We start from the raw sequence: 15,788 nt of genomic DNA on the forward strand, positions 1-15,788 counted from the left end.
CACGCTCAAGTCCCACCTGCCATTGCTGCCAGCTCTTCTCACCATTCACAGTGCAGTCCTGAGAAGAATAGTGCTTATCAGCCTCTGCACTTTCTCTGCTGGCTAATGAGCAGTGTGCATGTTTCAGCTTAGCATCATGCAAGAGCTGTCATGGTAGCCTTTGCAGGGCTTAGCTCTTGTTGGAACTGTTAATGTTTGTGGTGCTTCCCCAGGGGTTGCTTGGGTGGGTACAAGGCTGAGTCAGTTTGCTTTTCCCCTCATTCCATTCCTCTCTGCCTGTAGTCCTGTGGACCCTTTTCTTGCCTCTGTTATCCACAGGCTGATTGGCTTTCTTTCATCTCTCCCTTCCCACCCACTTAGTCCAGCGAAGGCCTCTTTGTACATGGGGCAACTGGGTTGTGCAGGCTGCTCGCAGCCCCCTCTCCATCTGATAGGCTAGCCTCTGTTCCTCTGCACTGTCAGCAGCTCAGCCACAAAGTGTAGAGGGAAAGAATGCACCCAGCTGCATTCTCAGGCTGTTGAACCCAACTAATGGAGAGCAAACCCCCTTGCATGTCTCACAAACCCACCTACATCTCTCTGCAGGCTGTGGGTGAGGCCATTATCCCCACCACCACCTGAGCCCTCCAGTAATAGAATCAGGGCAAATTTACGTAGCAAAATGAAGATGATCCCCCTCCCCCCTTAAAAACTCCCAAAAGGAGGGGAGACATATGATGCCCCTTGTCCACTCACAAAGAGTGCCTACCACCCTCTACAACCTCTCTTCTTCAGGTTATGGGTTATGTGTAGGTCCGGATGTCACACTTGCCACCCTTCTCGTCTCTCTTAAAATCTACAGAGAGTCATGACCATTTCAACCTCAGGTCCTCTCTCCGAGACATTCACAAACAGAATAGCCCAACCCCCCTTTAATAATCAGCCCTCACTCTCACAGAGCTATTTGGGGCTGGGGCTCAAACACTGTGTTCCAATCACTCTCTGCCACCATTCATTCATATCCTACAATATATATGTATACAAGCCGAGATATCAAATTGTGTGTGTTTGTTTTTCTTTCCCTTAGACGTGCAGCCCACAGGATTAATGAAAACAAACTTTTATATGAACAAAACATTAAGGAAAGTGAAATCTAAGAAACAAAATTTCACTTCCCTTGAACTTTTGAACTAAGGTCCTATACCTACTGCTGGGATCCTTTAGTTACAAATTTACCTTTCAACCTGTTACAAGCAGCTCTTCTATAGTCAGAAAACCCTCTTTTCACCTCAGTGCTTAAGCTGTCAAACTGTCGTTTTTCACTCCTTTCTCCCCCCCAGGTCACTTTCTCTCAACATTCTGTCCACTCTCACTGGTTCCTCTTAGAGAGAGGCAGAACCCAGCCTATAAGATGATGATGATCCCCCCTTTTTTTTAAAGCTCCCCCAATTGGGGGGAGGCTTGATTTTGCATTAATACTGTACATTCTACAATGTCACCAAGTTGTGGGGAGTGGGAAAGCACCTAAAGCTAGTGATAGAAAGAAACTAACAGTCATGCTATTAGGTTTTAAGGCAAAGACAGTTTCGTAAGACAAAATTTACTCCAGAAGAAAAATGTTTAAATTTCTTACCTGAACTGATGTAGTACCACATTAACTGATGTAGTACCACATTAATGTCCACTAAAGGAAGTAAATGCCTAGATCAGTGGTCCCTGACATGTAGACTGCCAACACCTTTTCTGGTTTCTGCCTGATGTTTTAAAAAATGGACGGGCCAAGTAATACTTTTGTCCAGCAGGGTTTCTGATTGGCCGCTTGAAATCTGATTGGCTGTGCAGCATTTGAAAGAGTTGGCTTCAGCATCAGCTGCTACTGTGTATACAAGAAAATATTTTTAAACAATATGTTAATTTTAACAGGCATTCTGTTAAAGAGAGCTTTTACTTTAAACATTGAAGAGTTACTGTTAGAGTAATGCATAACTTCAGTCCCTGACATTTTGTGGTTGGCTCCACCCCCTGCAGCAGCCATTTTATGATTGTGCCCACTAGCCTGTGTCAGCATTCCAAAGGTGCCCTCAGGCTCGAAAAGAATGAGACCCCTGACCTAGGTATTTATCGGTGGTCAGAGACCGTGTAGTGACTTTCTGATACTTTATTTCCAGCCAGCTCTCCAGAAGGATTGCAGTATACAGAACATTGCAAACAGCTCTTGCAGCCTCTTCCAGACTTTCTGACAAAGTCTCCTCACTTTAAATTAGAGCCTCAGCCAATGCCTTGGATGGAATTAGAAAAAGAAGTGGTTATAGGTAAGGATGATTACCTTCTTACGTTGCTGGGATCTACAGTGCCTGCCAAACTATGCTTAAATATCTGTTGGAAGCTTCTCTTGCTGGAGCTCATGGTAGTGTCTGAGTGGAAAAGAGAGTGACTGCCATTTTGAGTGTTCACCTAAGCTTGATTCCTAAGTGTCCTAAGTTTTAATCTCTGCTTTTTATTTTGATCTATTGCAATATTATGTCACATAACAAATGGAGTTGCTATTATCTTAGTGAATAGAACTGATAGATTAACAAACTTCAGATAGTTTGTGGGTTGCAACACTTCCTCTAGTCAGATTTGAAACACCCTTATAATTGTATAGCCTCCGGTTTTGGCGATCGCCATGGCAGTCGCTTTCTCCTGGACCTCCGGGAGAAGCCTGCCAGCACCCACGACTGGGAGGGGGCGTGATCGTCCGCGCCCCCCCAGGAGCCCGTGTGTTGGGCTCCAAGCCATGGGGCGCTAGAGAGTCCCCCTCCAGCGAGACAAGCCGGCGAGGCGGGGCTACTCCAGGCCCCGATGGTCCCGCTGTGGAGCATCCCATATGGGAAAAAGATCAGCACACCGGAGCAAGCGTTTGATGATCAAGTGATTTTAGACGCAAGCGAACAATAGTTGAAAATGTGAGTTTAAGTACAAACGAGAACAACGAAAAACCGCACGACCCTCCCAAAAGAAAACGAGGGAGGGAGGGGACTCTCCCCCGCTAAGAACTGTTTACAAGCAATTTTGAGCCAGAAGGGGGGGGGCACCATAAAAAGTGAACGGACTAAAATAAAGAGACTGTAAGAGCTTACCGTGTGATATAAGAACTTTCAGAGACTTTGACAAACTTTTAATAAAAGTAAACAACTCTCAAACATGGCGCCGCCTGTGAAGGACCAGAGAGACAAACAAGCGAAAACAAAGCTTCTTCCTAGAAGTTCCAGCCCTGCGAGTTCTGTGCCTAGACAGGACTCAACTGTGGAACTTCAAAGGTTGTTGTCGGAAGCACTTCGCCCTCTACTGGGGAAAATTACGGCAATTGACAATAAGCTCGATACACAACAAGCACAAATGATTGCGAATACACAGAAAATCGAAAAAACGAAGCAAGAAAGAGATTGATACCAAATCAAAAAAGATGAATCAAAAACTACAGGTATTGGGGAAACAATGCCAAATCGAAGAGTCTCGAGTATTACAGCTGCAAATGGAAATGGCAAGCTATGTCTTGAGACTTCAAGGCGTCCAAGAAGAGAAAGGAGAGAATCTGAGACAGATTGTTGGCGATGTATTAGCTCCCTTGGCAGAGATGACATCGGATCATCTTCAAAGCGAAATTGATAAATTCCATTTATCAGAAAGAATAATCTGCCTGGGGAAGTTACAATAAGATTCTCCCGAAAAAAAATGAGAGATCAACTATTGAAAGCATCTAATGGAGCGACCTTGAAGATAAAAGACAAAGACATAAGTGTTTTGAAAGACATTCCATTTGAGATAAGAAGGAAATACAGAGACTTGGTTTTATTTCTACAAAATCACAATGTCTCCTACAGATGGTTAACGCCCGAGGGATTAATCTTTAGATATGCAAATGGAAAAGAAAGGATTGACTCTGTTGAAAAGGCTTGCGAGTTTTTGCATCAACATCGTAGTCTAGCAGGAGAAGGTGTGACCGATGCTGCCAAAGAAAGCGAAGAAGAAGGAGAGGCTGGATCTTCCGAGGAAGACTCTGACTCTAAATTGGGGGCTGCCGCCCCCAAACAAAGCTATCAGTTGAGACACAGAAAGGGGGAAAAAATAGATGGTTAATGTGCTCTGAAGTATCTAAAATAAGTAGATTGTATATCTTTTTACAGTCTTTTTATGAAACTAGAATTGTTGATGAATATCTAAGTAGTTAGATGATCGTTTTCTTTTTTTCCCTTTTTTAATCCCCCTAGGGGGAGTTTTTTAATTGGTTTTTTCACAAAACTACAAACTATAACTGAAAATATAGGAAGGGAAACTACATCTAGGGAGAAAGAAAAGAAACCGACTAATAACTAAAACCCCAAGAATGGGAGATCAATACATCAGCTTTTCTCAATGTTAATCTAAAATTCTAGTAATACATTGAACATAGTTGGTTATGCTAAGTTATTTATCTTTTAACCATCCATTTATCTGTTTAATGAAACCCTCAAAGCATCCCAAAATTATTGCAGGATTTTCAGGCACAATTCAGAGCCCTTCAGCCCTTATTTTCTCTTATCTTTTCTTATCCTTAATTTATATGGACTTTTGGGGGCAGCCGCCCGCTTTTCAGAAAGAGAGTCCTCGTCAGAAGACACGGAGCCCAACTCGCCATCAGACTTGCTTTTTTCTTCATCCTTCTTGTCCTCAGCTGGTTCCCCCAGCTGTGTTCTCAGAAACTCATGTGCTTTAAAAACAGAGCCAATCTTTTCTTTTTTTATCTTGGAGTTTGAAAATGGCACCTTCTGGAAACCATCTGTAACTGATGCCATTTGTTTGTAGAAAAAGGATTAATTCTTTATATTTCTTTCTCTTCTGTCTTATTTCAAATGGAATGTCTTTTCAAATCCTGATATTATTGTCCCCGATTTTCAAGGGTGTTTCCATAGTTGCTTTCAGAACAGAGTCTCTCATGTGTCTCTTTGAGAATCTGACTACTATTTCCCCAGGCAGATTCTTCTTCTTGATGTATGAGGAATAGGACCTGTAGACCACATCCATCTCACTGTAAAGATGTTCCGCTTTTAAATCTGTCATTGGGGCTATTGCTTCACTCAGTAGTTGCTTCAGATTCTCTCCTTTGGATTCTGGGACCCCTTGAAACCGTAGGACCATGTAACGATTTCATGTTTTTGTGTGTGTGTGTCTTTAAAAGGTTGGTTTACATTGCTGTGTGAACGTCTAGGTGGTTGAAATAGGCAAGTGATGTGATTGGTGAGTGACAGAGAGGGGGAGGGGTTTTGGAATGGATGCTGTGTGGATGATTTGAATGTCTGTCAGGAGTGACTGTTAGAGTTTTGACAGTTAAACAGTCAGTTAGTCAGCAGAGAGTGCTGTGTAAAAGCAGTTGATATGAGTTGGTCCTGAGATTTCTGTGAGAGAAGCAGAAGTCAGTTAAGTTCTGTCTCTGAGTTGAAGGAGACTCAGCCCTGTGTGTGAAAAGAGTGACATTTAAGTCTGTGTTATAGGAGAAAATTACAAGCTGAGAGTCTAGGAAAAAGTACAGTGAAAAGTGTTACAAATTTGCCTATGAAATATCCCTGTCAGTGGAGAGAGGCTTGTGAGAGACACCAAGCCATGGTTGAAATCATTCCCAGTTCTGTTCACATTGTTTACCCTCGTCTTTATGCTTTCTTTAAATAAATCCTATTTCCTTCAAGTATACCAGCAGTAAAGAATCCTTCCTCAGACCACATAGTACCACGAACGCCTAAAACCCTCGGTATACCTACCCTGTGAAAAATATTATAGAAAAAGGTTGGGAAAGCCTAAATTTCCCTGGTGGCAGCCAGAATACCCTACAGAGTGAAACTGAAAGAACATTTGAAAGTAAAACTAGACTTCCCCAAATAAGAGGTCGTCACAGACCAAATTTGCTTTCTCCATTTGCAGCTGTAAAAGTTGTGACTCTTCCGTAGCTTGTTTCCTTTCCAGCTTTTGCGCCTTTTTCTTCACTTTTCTTCACATTTCCTTCACCCTCTCAGCCATTTGCTCCGTTGCATTTAAAGATTTAGTAAATTGTAGCTGTTGTGAAGCCAAGCTCTGACCTATTGTTGACAATTGTTGCTTGATGTTAGTCATCTCGTCCAGCAGAGGGCGCAAGGAAACTGCCAGCATTTTGGAAAGCTCTGTGGTCTCTTCCGTTCGAGGACTGCCCGCTAGTTTCGCTTTCAACAGTTTGTCTTTATCTGGTTTGTTCCCCGCCATCTTTTTGGATTATTTACTTTTCTGAAAGTTGCTAAAGTCTCTGAAACTCACCCTTGCGCTTTTCTGCGCTCTGGTAAGTCTCTTAAAACAGATTTAAACGCTTGCACTTCCGCTCCCCCCTCTTTATTTTCGTGTTTTCGTTTATGCGTTTGGGAGGCACCCCTCCCCCGCTCGCTTTTTGTCGCTCCTTAAGGGGGGCAGCTTTCTTTTTAAATCCTCATGCTCGCTTCAACCCGACTCACAGTTCGTTGCCAGCCATCCAACCACGCTCGGCATCCGTTTTTCTCGCCCAATCTCTGACGCTTGTCCCAGTCAGCGGCTCTGAGTCCATGCGGACACTCAGTGGCAGGACCTTCGGGGCAGAGGAGCGCCTCAATTCTCCAGCATCGCGCCGGCAAAGAGGTTGCCCCTCAAAAGCCCCATGGCTAGGAGCCTTTTGGCAAGGCTCCCGGGGGTGTGTGTCGCGACCTGTCGCACCCCTTCCTACATGCTGGTGTGCATCTGGGAGATGCATCTGCCTGCGTGTCGCCATAAACCGGAAGTCCGATAGATTATCATTACCGGAAGTCCGATAGATTATCATTTTGAACGAAAGTTAACTTGTGTTTAAGCTTAAAGGTAATTTCGTAAATGTATGTATGATCACCATCTCTTGGGTTTTTAGAGGGTTTTCTTTATTTTCTCCCATAGATTGTAGTTTCCCTTTCCTAATTTTCTGTTTGTACTTATTAGAAAAGCAATAAAAAAATCCCCTTCGGGGGGCAAAAAAATAATTGCATAGCACTTCTGGGAAATACTGAAAGTTTTCCTGTGGTTAAACTAATGTGGTAGCTGTATTCACAGCCTCTGTGTGTGTGTGTGTGTGTGTGTGTTTGTGTGTGTGTGTGTGTGTGTTTGTGTTTGTGTGTATGTGTGTGTATATATATGGGCTGCGGTGGCTCAGTGGTTAAGACACTGAACTGCAGACCGGAAGGTCGGTAATTCAGCAGTTCAAGATCCTAGTGCCACATGACAGAGTGAGCTCCTGTCTCTGGTCCCAGCTCCTGCCACCCTAGCAGTTTGAAAGCAAGAAATTGCAAGTAGATAAATAGGTACCGCTTCGGTGGGAAGGTAACAGTGTTCCATGCGCCTCCGTGTCTAGTCATGTCAGCCACATGACCACGGAAACGTCTTCGGACAGCACTGGCTCTTCGGCTTGGAAATGGAGATGAGCACCGCCCCCTAGAGTCAGATTCGACTGGCTTTCAAGCAAGGGAAACTTTTACTTTTATACACACACACACACATTGTATACCAATCTATATGGGAAGGGGTAGTTGATCTTATGCATACTCACACTTCAGGCTTGAAACATGAAAGTCAGCAAAACGGCTTTTGTAAGGCATACAGCTGTCCTGATGCTATACATCATTGTGAATAAGTAGTCTTGGTAGTGATCACAACAGACTTAATTTTGCTTCAACAGGCAATGAAACTTACAATATCATTCGTGAGTATGTTATCAGCAAAGATGACAAGATGTTCTCTGCTGTGTTAGCCAACTTTCCTCATGAGACCTTGAAGGCATTTTTAATAAAGGTACCTTATCCTGCTTATGGCCCACTGCTTAACCTTTCCCTATCCTCAGTGGGCCTTTAGCAAATAGTCTTGTTTTGTTTCTGAACAGAAGCTGGGCCTTCCTTTGTTCTGAATATTGTCTAATGTATTCTTGATTCAACATGTTCTACAAGTTGTTTGTTTAAACAGTTCTCAGTAGGGAATCCCTCCTCCCCCAATTTCTTATTCAGTTGGGTAGGGGTATCTGCTATTTTATGTTGGGTGGAAAAGTCAGAGCTATTGATCTAACATATTCAGAATCTCTCATATCTGCTTGTACATTTTATTTAAAACGTTGGAAGATCAGTCACAGATCTCCTGCATAATATTTAATTTGGTCCTTGGATTGGGTTTCCTGGTGTTGGGGTATCAGCCTTGACACTTCAAGATGATATTGTGCTACATAACAGCATCAATTTTTTTTTAAAATGTATTTGAATAATGTACTAGGGTTGGACCATGGGAAAACTCAATTTTTTAAAAATGTGTAGGTGCACTCTGAACCAGTGCCTTGGGACTTTTACATCACACTGCAACTGCAAGAACGACTAGATGCTGGATTTGATCAGAGCTTCAGTGACAGCTGCACTTGTTTCTTGTACCAGAATGGCTGTGTGATTCTACATAAGGAGATAATTCGATTAACTCTTCAGGTCAGCATGGACAATTAGAATATGATTTAGGGAGAACTGAGGTGCACACTAACATAAATATTGGTTTTTGCTGAGTATAGGGTAGAGTGTTGAGACTGTAAAAGCAGTCAGACAATGGGAATGCTTATTTTAAGTTCAGGGACATTAAAAATGTCAATTTTGTAGAGCTGGTTCAAAATGATGTAGTACTCCTTCCTAGAACACCTATGGTAGCTAAGCACTATGCATAAATCGGGGACTGAACATAGGTAAGAGAAGAACAGTGGAATAAAAAGAGAGGAGAGAGAAGAGTCTGGGAATGTGAGTGAAGGGGTGAGAAATGAATTTCTTCTCTGGCTGAGTGCTGATTTATAAGACTGTGTCATTGCATAACTTTGGGCAAGGGTTTATAATACAACATTAAGTTTCTGCTGTTTGTTTAAACTCTTGAGGATTATTGGTTACAAATACTGAAAAAGACAGAAATACACTGTTAACATTCCTCATGTATTTGAATGAGGAAAGTAAGGCATAAAGTTTAAATTTCAGAGCATGCTTCCCCCAATCTCTCTGTGGCCCTAGTTATTACCTATCTTATGGTTTTGGAGCCAGTGAAATATAAGTTAGTATTGCAACATACCAGTCTTTTCTTCTCAGGATATGATCCAGTTCTGTACGGTTATTCCACAAGAAGTGGTCTTGCTGATGGTTGACAATCTTCTAGATGTGGTGGCAAAATTACATACAGTGGAAATAGTTCATGGAAACCTGCATCCAGCAATGCTATTCTTGGGAGACAGGTTGGCCATTTCAGAAAACTGAACTTTTTGCAATTGTGTTAGTGGTTTCTAAAGTTATATCCTGACATAATGGAAGTTATATGTTGGGGAATTTGGGGAATTGGAAGCAAAGAAGTTAGGAAGGGAATCTAATTGTAATGTATATTCTTGCCTCACTGTAGCTAATTCTGAGTAAATGGATTAGGGAAGAGTTTGTGGTAGTAAGATTCCTGTATGTTTTTATTTCTCGCTGATCTCTAAGGCCCATAGGCGGCTTAGATCAGAGACATGTCACTAAGGACTCATTTATACTACAAGTGTACATTATTCAGTATTTTCCCTTTCACAATTATTGTAGGGGTGTTGGCTTTGGAATTGTAGAGGAGACAGCGTGCTACTTGTTTATGCCAACAGAGCATAATATCCCACTGTCTATAAGGGGAAAATGCACACAAAGTGTTAGAGTGTAATGAAGAAATGCATAAGGTGCAAGATCTATGCATTATTATATCACAGCCCTTCATCTGAATTAAGGGAAGGTGAATCTTGTCTATATACCAGGGCTGTTGTATGGATGACAGAATATATGCAAGGCATTGTTAACATTTGAATTGTACTACTTAAATGGCATATACTAAGCTACAAAGTATATAAATGGGGGACAAAATTGTTTCTCAAATAGAAAATTTTCCAGTGATTAATTTTTTGGGGGGAAATTTCTATAGAGCCATTATTTCATAAAATTAATGAATGAATGGATGCCATTGTCAATAAAATATTACGTAACTTTACAATGCCAAGTTTGTACTTAGTGTTTTTCCCCCCCAGGGATGATTCCCCAGGATATTTTTTTTTTTGGGAGATTACATGTATTCTTTGTTGATTTGTAAACCTGGCGGCATGGTGAGGAATAGAATCATAAACACATGTAATAGTCTAAATTTTAAAAATCATTGGCTGCTGGTCAGATCAAGCCCAGCTCTACAGTTTTTACATCTCTTCTCACACCAGGTATAATCATCAGTCTAGTATGGAGCTAATGCAAGTGTTGAGGTGCCCCAGGGACCTCCGTGGATGAGAGTTAAATTCTGTTGAAACAGATGAGTGGATAGCCATGTCCATAGAATATCACGCACAGCTCTTTGAGTATGCTAAATCTCATCTGTCAACAATTCCCCACGCCTTTGGGTTTTTCCCCCCAAAATTGAAGCAATATAAGGGAAGGTATCTTTGTTGCTTAAAAAAAATCACAGTTACTATTCTAACAAAAATAATTTCCACTTAAAGATCATTTAGTGTCTTCTCTAATAGGCAGACACTAGAGTGAGAAAGTTGCTTGACTAAGTGTGGATACAATGTAAAACAACACAGAATTGTTTAATCCATCTTTCCCCACAGAATCTTTGATTCCTTTGCCAGTGCTGAGACTGCCAGTGCTCTGAAGGTGGTAGATTTCTCTCACAGCCTGGACCTGAAGCTACAGCCAAGAATGAATGTTCTGAAAGGCTTTCCAATAGCTCAGACACAGGCTGGGCAGCAGCTCCTGAATGAAAAATCTCTTCCTTACCAGGTGAGCAAGGGGAAATTCCACAGGTGGCCCCTGTGTCTGCATTCGTCAGATGTGCTGATCTTTATGCAGTTGTCATGGGACTGTGAAACTGCTTGTGTTAACATTACAGCCTCTCATGTAAAAATGCTTTATCCCTCTGTACTGGCTGTAAGAAGTAAGTAGCATACATTTTCATAAGATCTTCTTCGTGGTCTCTGTGCTTCACACCAATGGGGTTTAGTGCGCCTGCGCTGACCCGACCGGTGCTGTAGCAAGCTATGTTTCAAAGGATTTTCGCGCGAGTCCCACTGAGCATGCGCAGGAAACCCAGCGCGCATGCCCAGAGGGACGGGCGCGGAGATCCCGCCAGTTCTCTCTTTACCGCCGCGTTGAAAGGACCTTTTTGCCTTTCCTCCTGACCGGATAGCTGTTACTGCCTTCGGGCCTTTACCTCATTCCTTTGTTTCTTAGGACCATCCTCCGTTTGAATTTTTTCATTTATTTTATCCCTCGCTGACTCGGGGCTCTCCCACTCCTCGTTGCGTGTTTATTTGGCTGCATTGTCAGCTTTTCATGTTTCAGTTGATGGTTATTCACTGTTCGCCCATCCAGTTACCAAACGCTTCCTGAAGGGTTTACTTCGCCTTTATCCTCCACTCAAGTCTCCGCCTGTGCCTTGGGACCTTCCCCTGGTCCTGCGCCAACTTACACGGAAGCCGTTTGAACCTCTGGCCACATGCGAGCTGCGTCTCCTATCATGGAAGGCAGCATTTTTGGTTGCAATAACGTCAGCCAGGAGAGTTGGAGAGCTCTTAGCGTTCAGGCACGACGTTCCTTACCTTTCCGTACTTCCTGACGGAATCAGATTGGTACCGGACATTTCGTTCCTGCCTAAAGTAATTTCCGAATTCCATCTGCAAGCTGAAGTCTTCTTGCCGACTTTCTTTCCAAATCCAGTATCTGCTGAGGATAGATTACTGCATACACTGGATGTCAAGAGGGCTCTCTTGTTCTACCTGAAAAGGACACATCCAACTAGGAAAGATCCCCATCTATTCCTTTCATATGCATCACCTCGCCTGGGGACTCGTATAACAGCCCAGCGTCTATCCAAGTGGATAGTGGACTTGGTTCGTCTTTGCTACCTCCTGGCAAAACAGCCGTTGCCTGGTCCCATCAGAGCTCACTCCACTAGGGCTCTCGCGACATCTACGGCTTTTCTGAAAGGTGTGCCAATACATGACATCTGCAAAGCTGCCACGTGGGCTACGCCCAATACATTTATCAGGCACTACGCCCTCGACGTCCGACGCACCAATGACAGCATCGGCCGTCACGTTTTGTCTTCAGCCCAGCGATGAACATCCTGCCAGCACCCTCCTCCAGGTAGGATATGGCTCGCTAGTCTCCCATTGGTGTGAAGCACAGAGACCACGAAGAAGATAAACAGGTTGCTTACCAGTAACTGGTGATCTTCGAGTGGTCATCTGTGCATTCACACCGCCCGCCCTCCTTCCCCTCTGCTGTCAGCTCCTGATTTTTTTGATAGGTGTTGATTGGCGGCGGTGCTTTGAAGGATCTGGTGGCATCTTCGCGCCCGTCCCTCTGGGCATGCGCGCTGGGTTTCCTGCGCATGCTCAGTGGGACTCGCGCGAAAATCCTTTGAAACATAGCTTGCTACAGCACCGGTCGGGTCAGCGCAGGCGCACTAAACCCCATTGGTGTGAATGCACAGATGACCACTCGAAGATCACTAGTTACTGGTAAGCAACCTGTTTTTTCATTACCACATGTAGTTAATTGCTTTAACTCTGTGGAAGCCACTAGTTTTTGTTTAAAAACCAGATTAATTTCTAAACTTTCTCTTGGATCGATGTGTACTAGAAATTTCTATACAGAAGCAATATAGAAACTGGTGTATTTTTGTAATGATTCTCAAAAAATGCTGTTCTAACAGATGTTATGCAATAAATGTCGGTGTGCTGTGGTTTCAGGTGGACCTGATAGGCATTGCCAATACAGTCCACTTTACACTCTTTGGGGAATGCCTGCAAGTTCATCAGGAAGAAGGCTACTGGAAAACTGATAGAGATTTATCCCAGTAAGTACTGGACAACAATTCAGCTATTTTAGCTCTTTACCTCACTGTTTGTTTCCTCTTAAATGCGCTGGTGTAGAGGTGATACCTTAATTTGATAGGTGTAATATGTAAGCTTCAGTTGGCTACATACTTTTTCAGCTGGTTAAAATTTATTCTCTCTGACTCATGATGATTGGTGATTTAAGAACACACTTTTAAAAAATTCTGTGCTGGTTCTGGTGATAGCATGTTAGCAAAGAGATCTATCCATTTAACAACGTAATACAGATTGTAGATACCTTTATTCCTTCCATCATGGGTGTATAGGTTTTCTAGAAGGTCTCCTATCCAGGTACTGGCTAGATCCAAACTAGCCTGGCTGTAGCAAGGGGGTGGAGTTACTCACTTTCAAACCATAGCTTAGATCTTAATATTGTCTTTGAAAAAGAGCTAAGGTTTTCTTAATACATACAGTTATGTAACTTATGTTTATTAAACTAAACTGAATCACCTGCTTATAATCAGTTAATAAACACAGTTGTCTTGACAGTCTCAGCTCCACAACTATAATGTGAACATATTTTAACTAAGTATAGAGACATGCAAATTGATGACACTTGATTTACCCAGAAGTATCTCCTAGGCTCACATTTTAGTACGAAGTACCTCTACTATTTAACTTATTGCCAGAAGAAATGTCAAAAGGAACACACTTAGTATTTCACCCCCGCCCCACCTCTCTGGTATATTATGACAAGATATATCCCTTTCCTAGTTTTTAAAGGCTTCAGGAATAAAATGGAGATAGATGAAGATGGGTAGCCATGCTAGTCTTTAAGGTGCTACTGGACTCTTACTCTTTTCTGTTGCTACAGACCGATGAACAAAATGGGTGGTATTTCATGAGTCACTGCTCACTGCCTGCTCTTTCCTTCCCCAGTGAACTCGCTGCAGCAGGCTGGCTGGGGAAGCAAAGGGCTGGCATGGAAACGTGCCTGGGTTCCCTGCCTGCTCTTCTCCACATGCCCCGCAGTCACGGGGCACCTAGAGAAGATCAGCCAGGGAACCCAGGCATGTTTAAAATTCCTTCCTTTTCCTCCCTGAGATTGGGAAGGGAAAGAAAAGTCATTTAAACCCAACAGCTGACTGGTGGCTCAGGCTGTTAGGTTTAAATGACACCTTGCATTCGGTATAGCAAAATGAACCCGAAAAAAGCCAGATAATCTCTGATCTGTATTTGGTTTATGTGATAACCCGAAAAATACCAACAAGGTATTTTTCAGGTATTTTTTTTGGTTCGGCTATTGCCGAATGCATACCCCTAGCTGGGGACCATCTCATTTGTTCAGTCTCATATCTAAGGAACGATGGGGTAAATGATCTACATCACCTAAATGAAAGCAGGCTAGAACTTAATAGTCCCATGGCAGAAAATGACAACCCTTTATGGAGACCAAAGGATCATAAGGGAAATGTGCATACTGAGCACCCTTTAGAGAGGGAAATGAGTGTTCATAAATTCTAGAAGCCTCTGAGTTGTGGTTGGGGAGCTAGAGTGCATACATATAGTGGAATGACAAAAACCAGTGAAATACTGTCACTCTTAGCTATAAACTCTAGGACATATTGTAGTGGTGTTACTGTGCCTGACTGAAATGCAGACAAGGCTAGCAAATGTAAATATTAAGCTAGTCCAAAGATTCTCCATGGGTGGAGATACCAACTAATTTAGCTTAAAGCTAGGGATATATAGTACTGCTCACCTGAACAGAACCCTGTAATTAATTTATAGAACTCTTGTGGAATGCATGATGTCCTTAACATAGATGGCTTTAAAGGGCTTAGGAAGATTTGTGGAGGATTGGTCTATCAATGGTTGTTAACTAAGATGGCTGTTTGGGGCTTCCAAATACGGAAGCAGTATACCTCCAAATTCCATTTACTGTTGGACAGCAAATTGAGGAGGCTTTGGCCACTGAATCGTTGCTTTGAGACTTCAAGGGCATCTCGTAGACCAGTGTGGGGAAACAGGATGCCAAAGATGATAGACCTCTAATTCGACCTAGTCTCATTTTATGGAGGGTTGAAGAGAAGGAGGACAAATGTGTTCATGAAACTAAATTTCAGTGCATTTTAGTTCTGGAAGATAAAGCAGTAATTTTTAGCATCAACACCTATGGCTTGTTAGCACAACTATTATCTAGAGAAGAATGGTCACTTTTTTCAACTGGGAATAGGGTGGGTCAAGGTACTAAGGATGGAACACCCCCAGCTGTGATGCCATTACTTTTCTCCTGACTCCCCATATCTTTGTGTTGGGGAGGAGTAGCTGTAATTGGCTCCCTAGACTAAAGAATCCTCTCAGCACTAAAGGACAGGACATATTACAAGCCTTTGATTGGCAGGGTCTGTAGTTTGGAACAATATCATCTTCTTTGTGGTCTCTGTGCTTCACACCAATGGGATCTAGTGCGCCTGCGCTGGATCTGCCGGTGCCGTAGCAAGCTCTCTTAAAAGGATTTTCGTGCCTGGCCCAACTGAGCATGCTCAGGAGCCCCAGTGAGCATGCCCAGAAGGGCAGGCACGGACATCCCGCCAGTTCCTACCAACCGCCGCGCATCAATCTCCTAACAAAACAAGTAGAAGAAGACAGCAGCGGGGCAGGAGGGCGGGTGGTGTGAATGCACAGATGACCACTCGAAGATCACCAGTTACTGGTAAGCAACCTGTTTATCTTCTTCGTGGTCTCTGTGCTTCACACCAATGGGAGATTAGCGAGCAGTAGAATCGCTGTTTTTGGTCACTTTTAGTGATCAGCTCTCGTTTTTTCTCTCAGTTTCTCTTCTGATTTCCTTTTTCTTGTCGTTTTGTTTTGTTTTTTTAAAGGAGAGTTTTTGTTTTTCTTCGTCTGAGGTAAAATT

General features: G+C 42.9%; 1 protein-coding gene across 1 annotated transcript in view; it reads left to right on the forward strand.

Annotated features, from left to right (window-relative positions):
- Nucleotides 1-15,788, forward strand: part of BUB1B (BUB1 mitotic checkpoint serine/threonine kinase B) — a 41,008-nt gene that overhangs the window by 15,333 nt on the left and 9,887 nt on the right. Inside the window, 6 exon segments of the mRNA XM_015422187.1 lie at nt 2,148-2,291; nt 7,697-7,809; nt 8,319-8,480; nt 9,117-9,259; nt 10,637-10,808; nt 12,782-12,888. Of these exon segments, the coding sequence (XP_015277673.1) occupies nt 2,148-2,291; nt 7,697-7,809; nt 8,319-8,480; nt 9,117-9,259; nt 10,637-10,808; nt 12,782-12,888 (841 nt within the window).

This window comes from Gekko japonicus, unplaced genomic scaffold (assembly GCF_001447785.1).
Source record: "Gekko japonicus isolate JY-2015 unplaced genomic scaffold, Gekko_japonicus_V1.1 scaffold394, whole genome shotgun sequence".
In the NCBI taxonomy this organism is placed as follows: Eukaryota; Metazoa; Chordata; class Lepidosauria; order Squamata; family Gekkonidae; genus Gekko; species Gekko japonicus.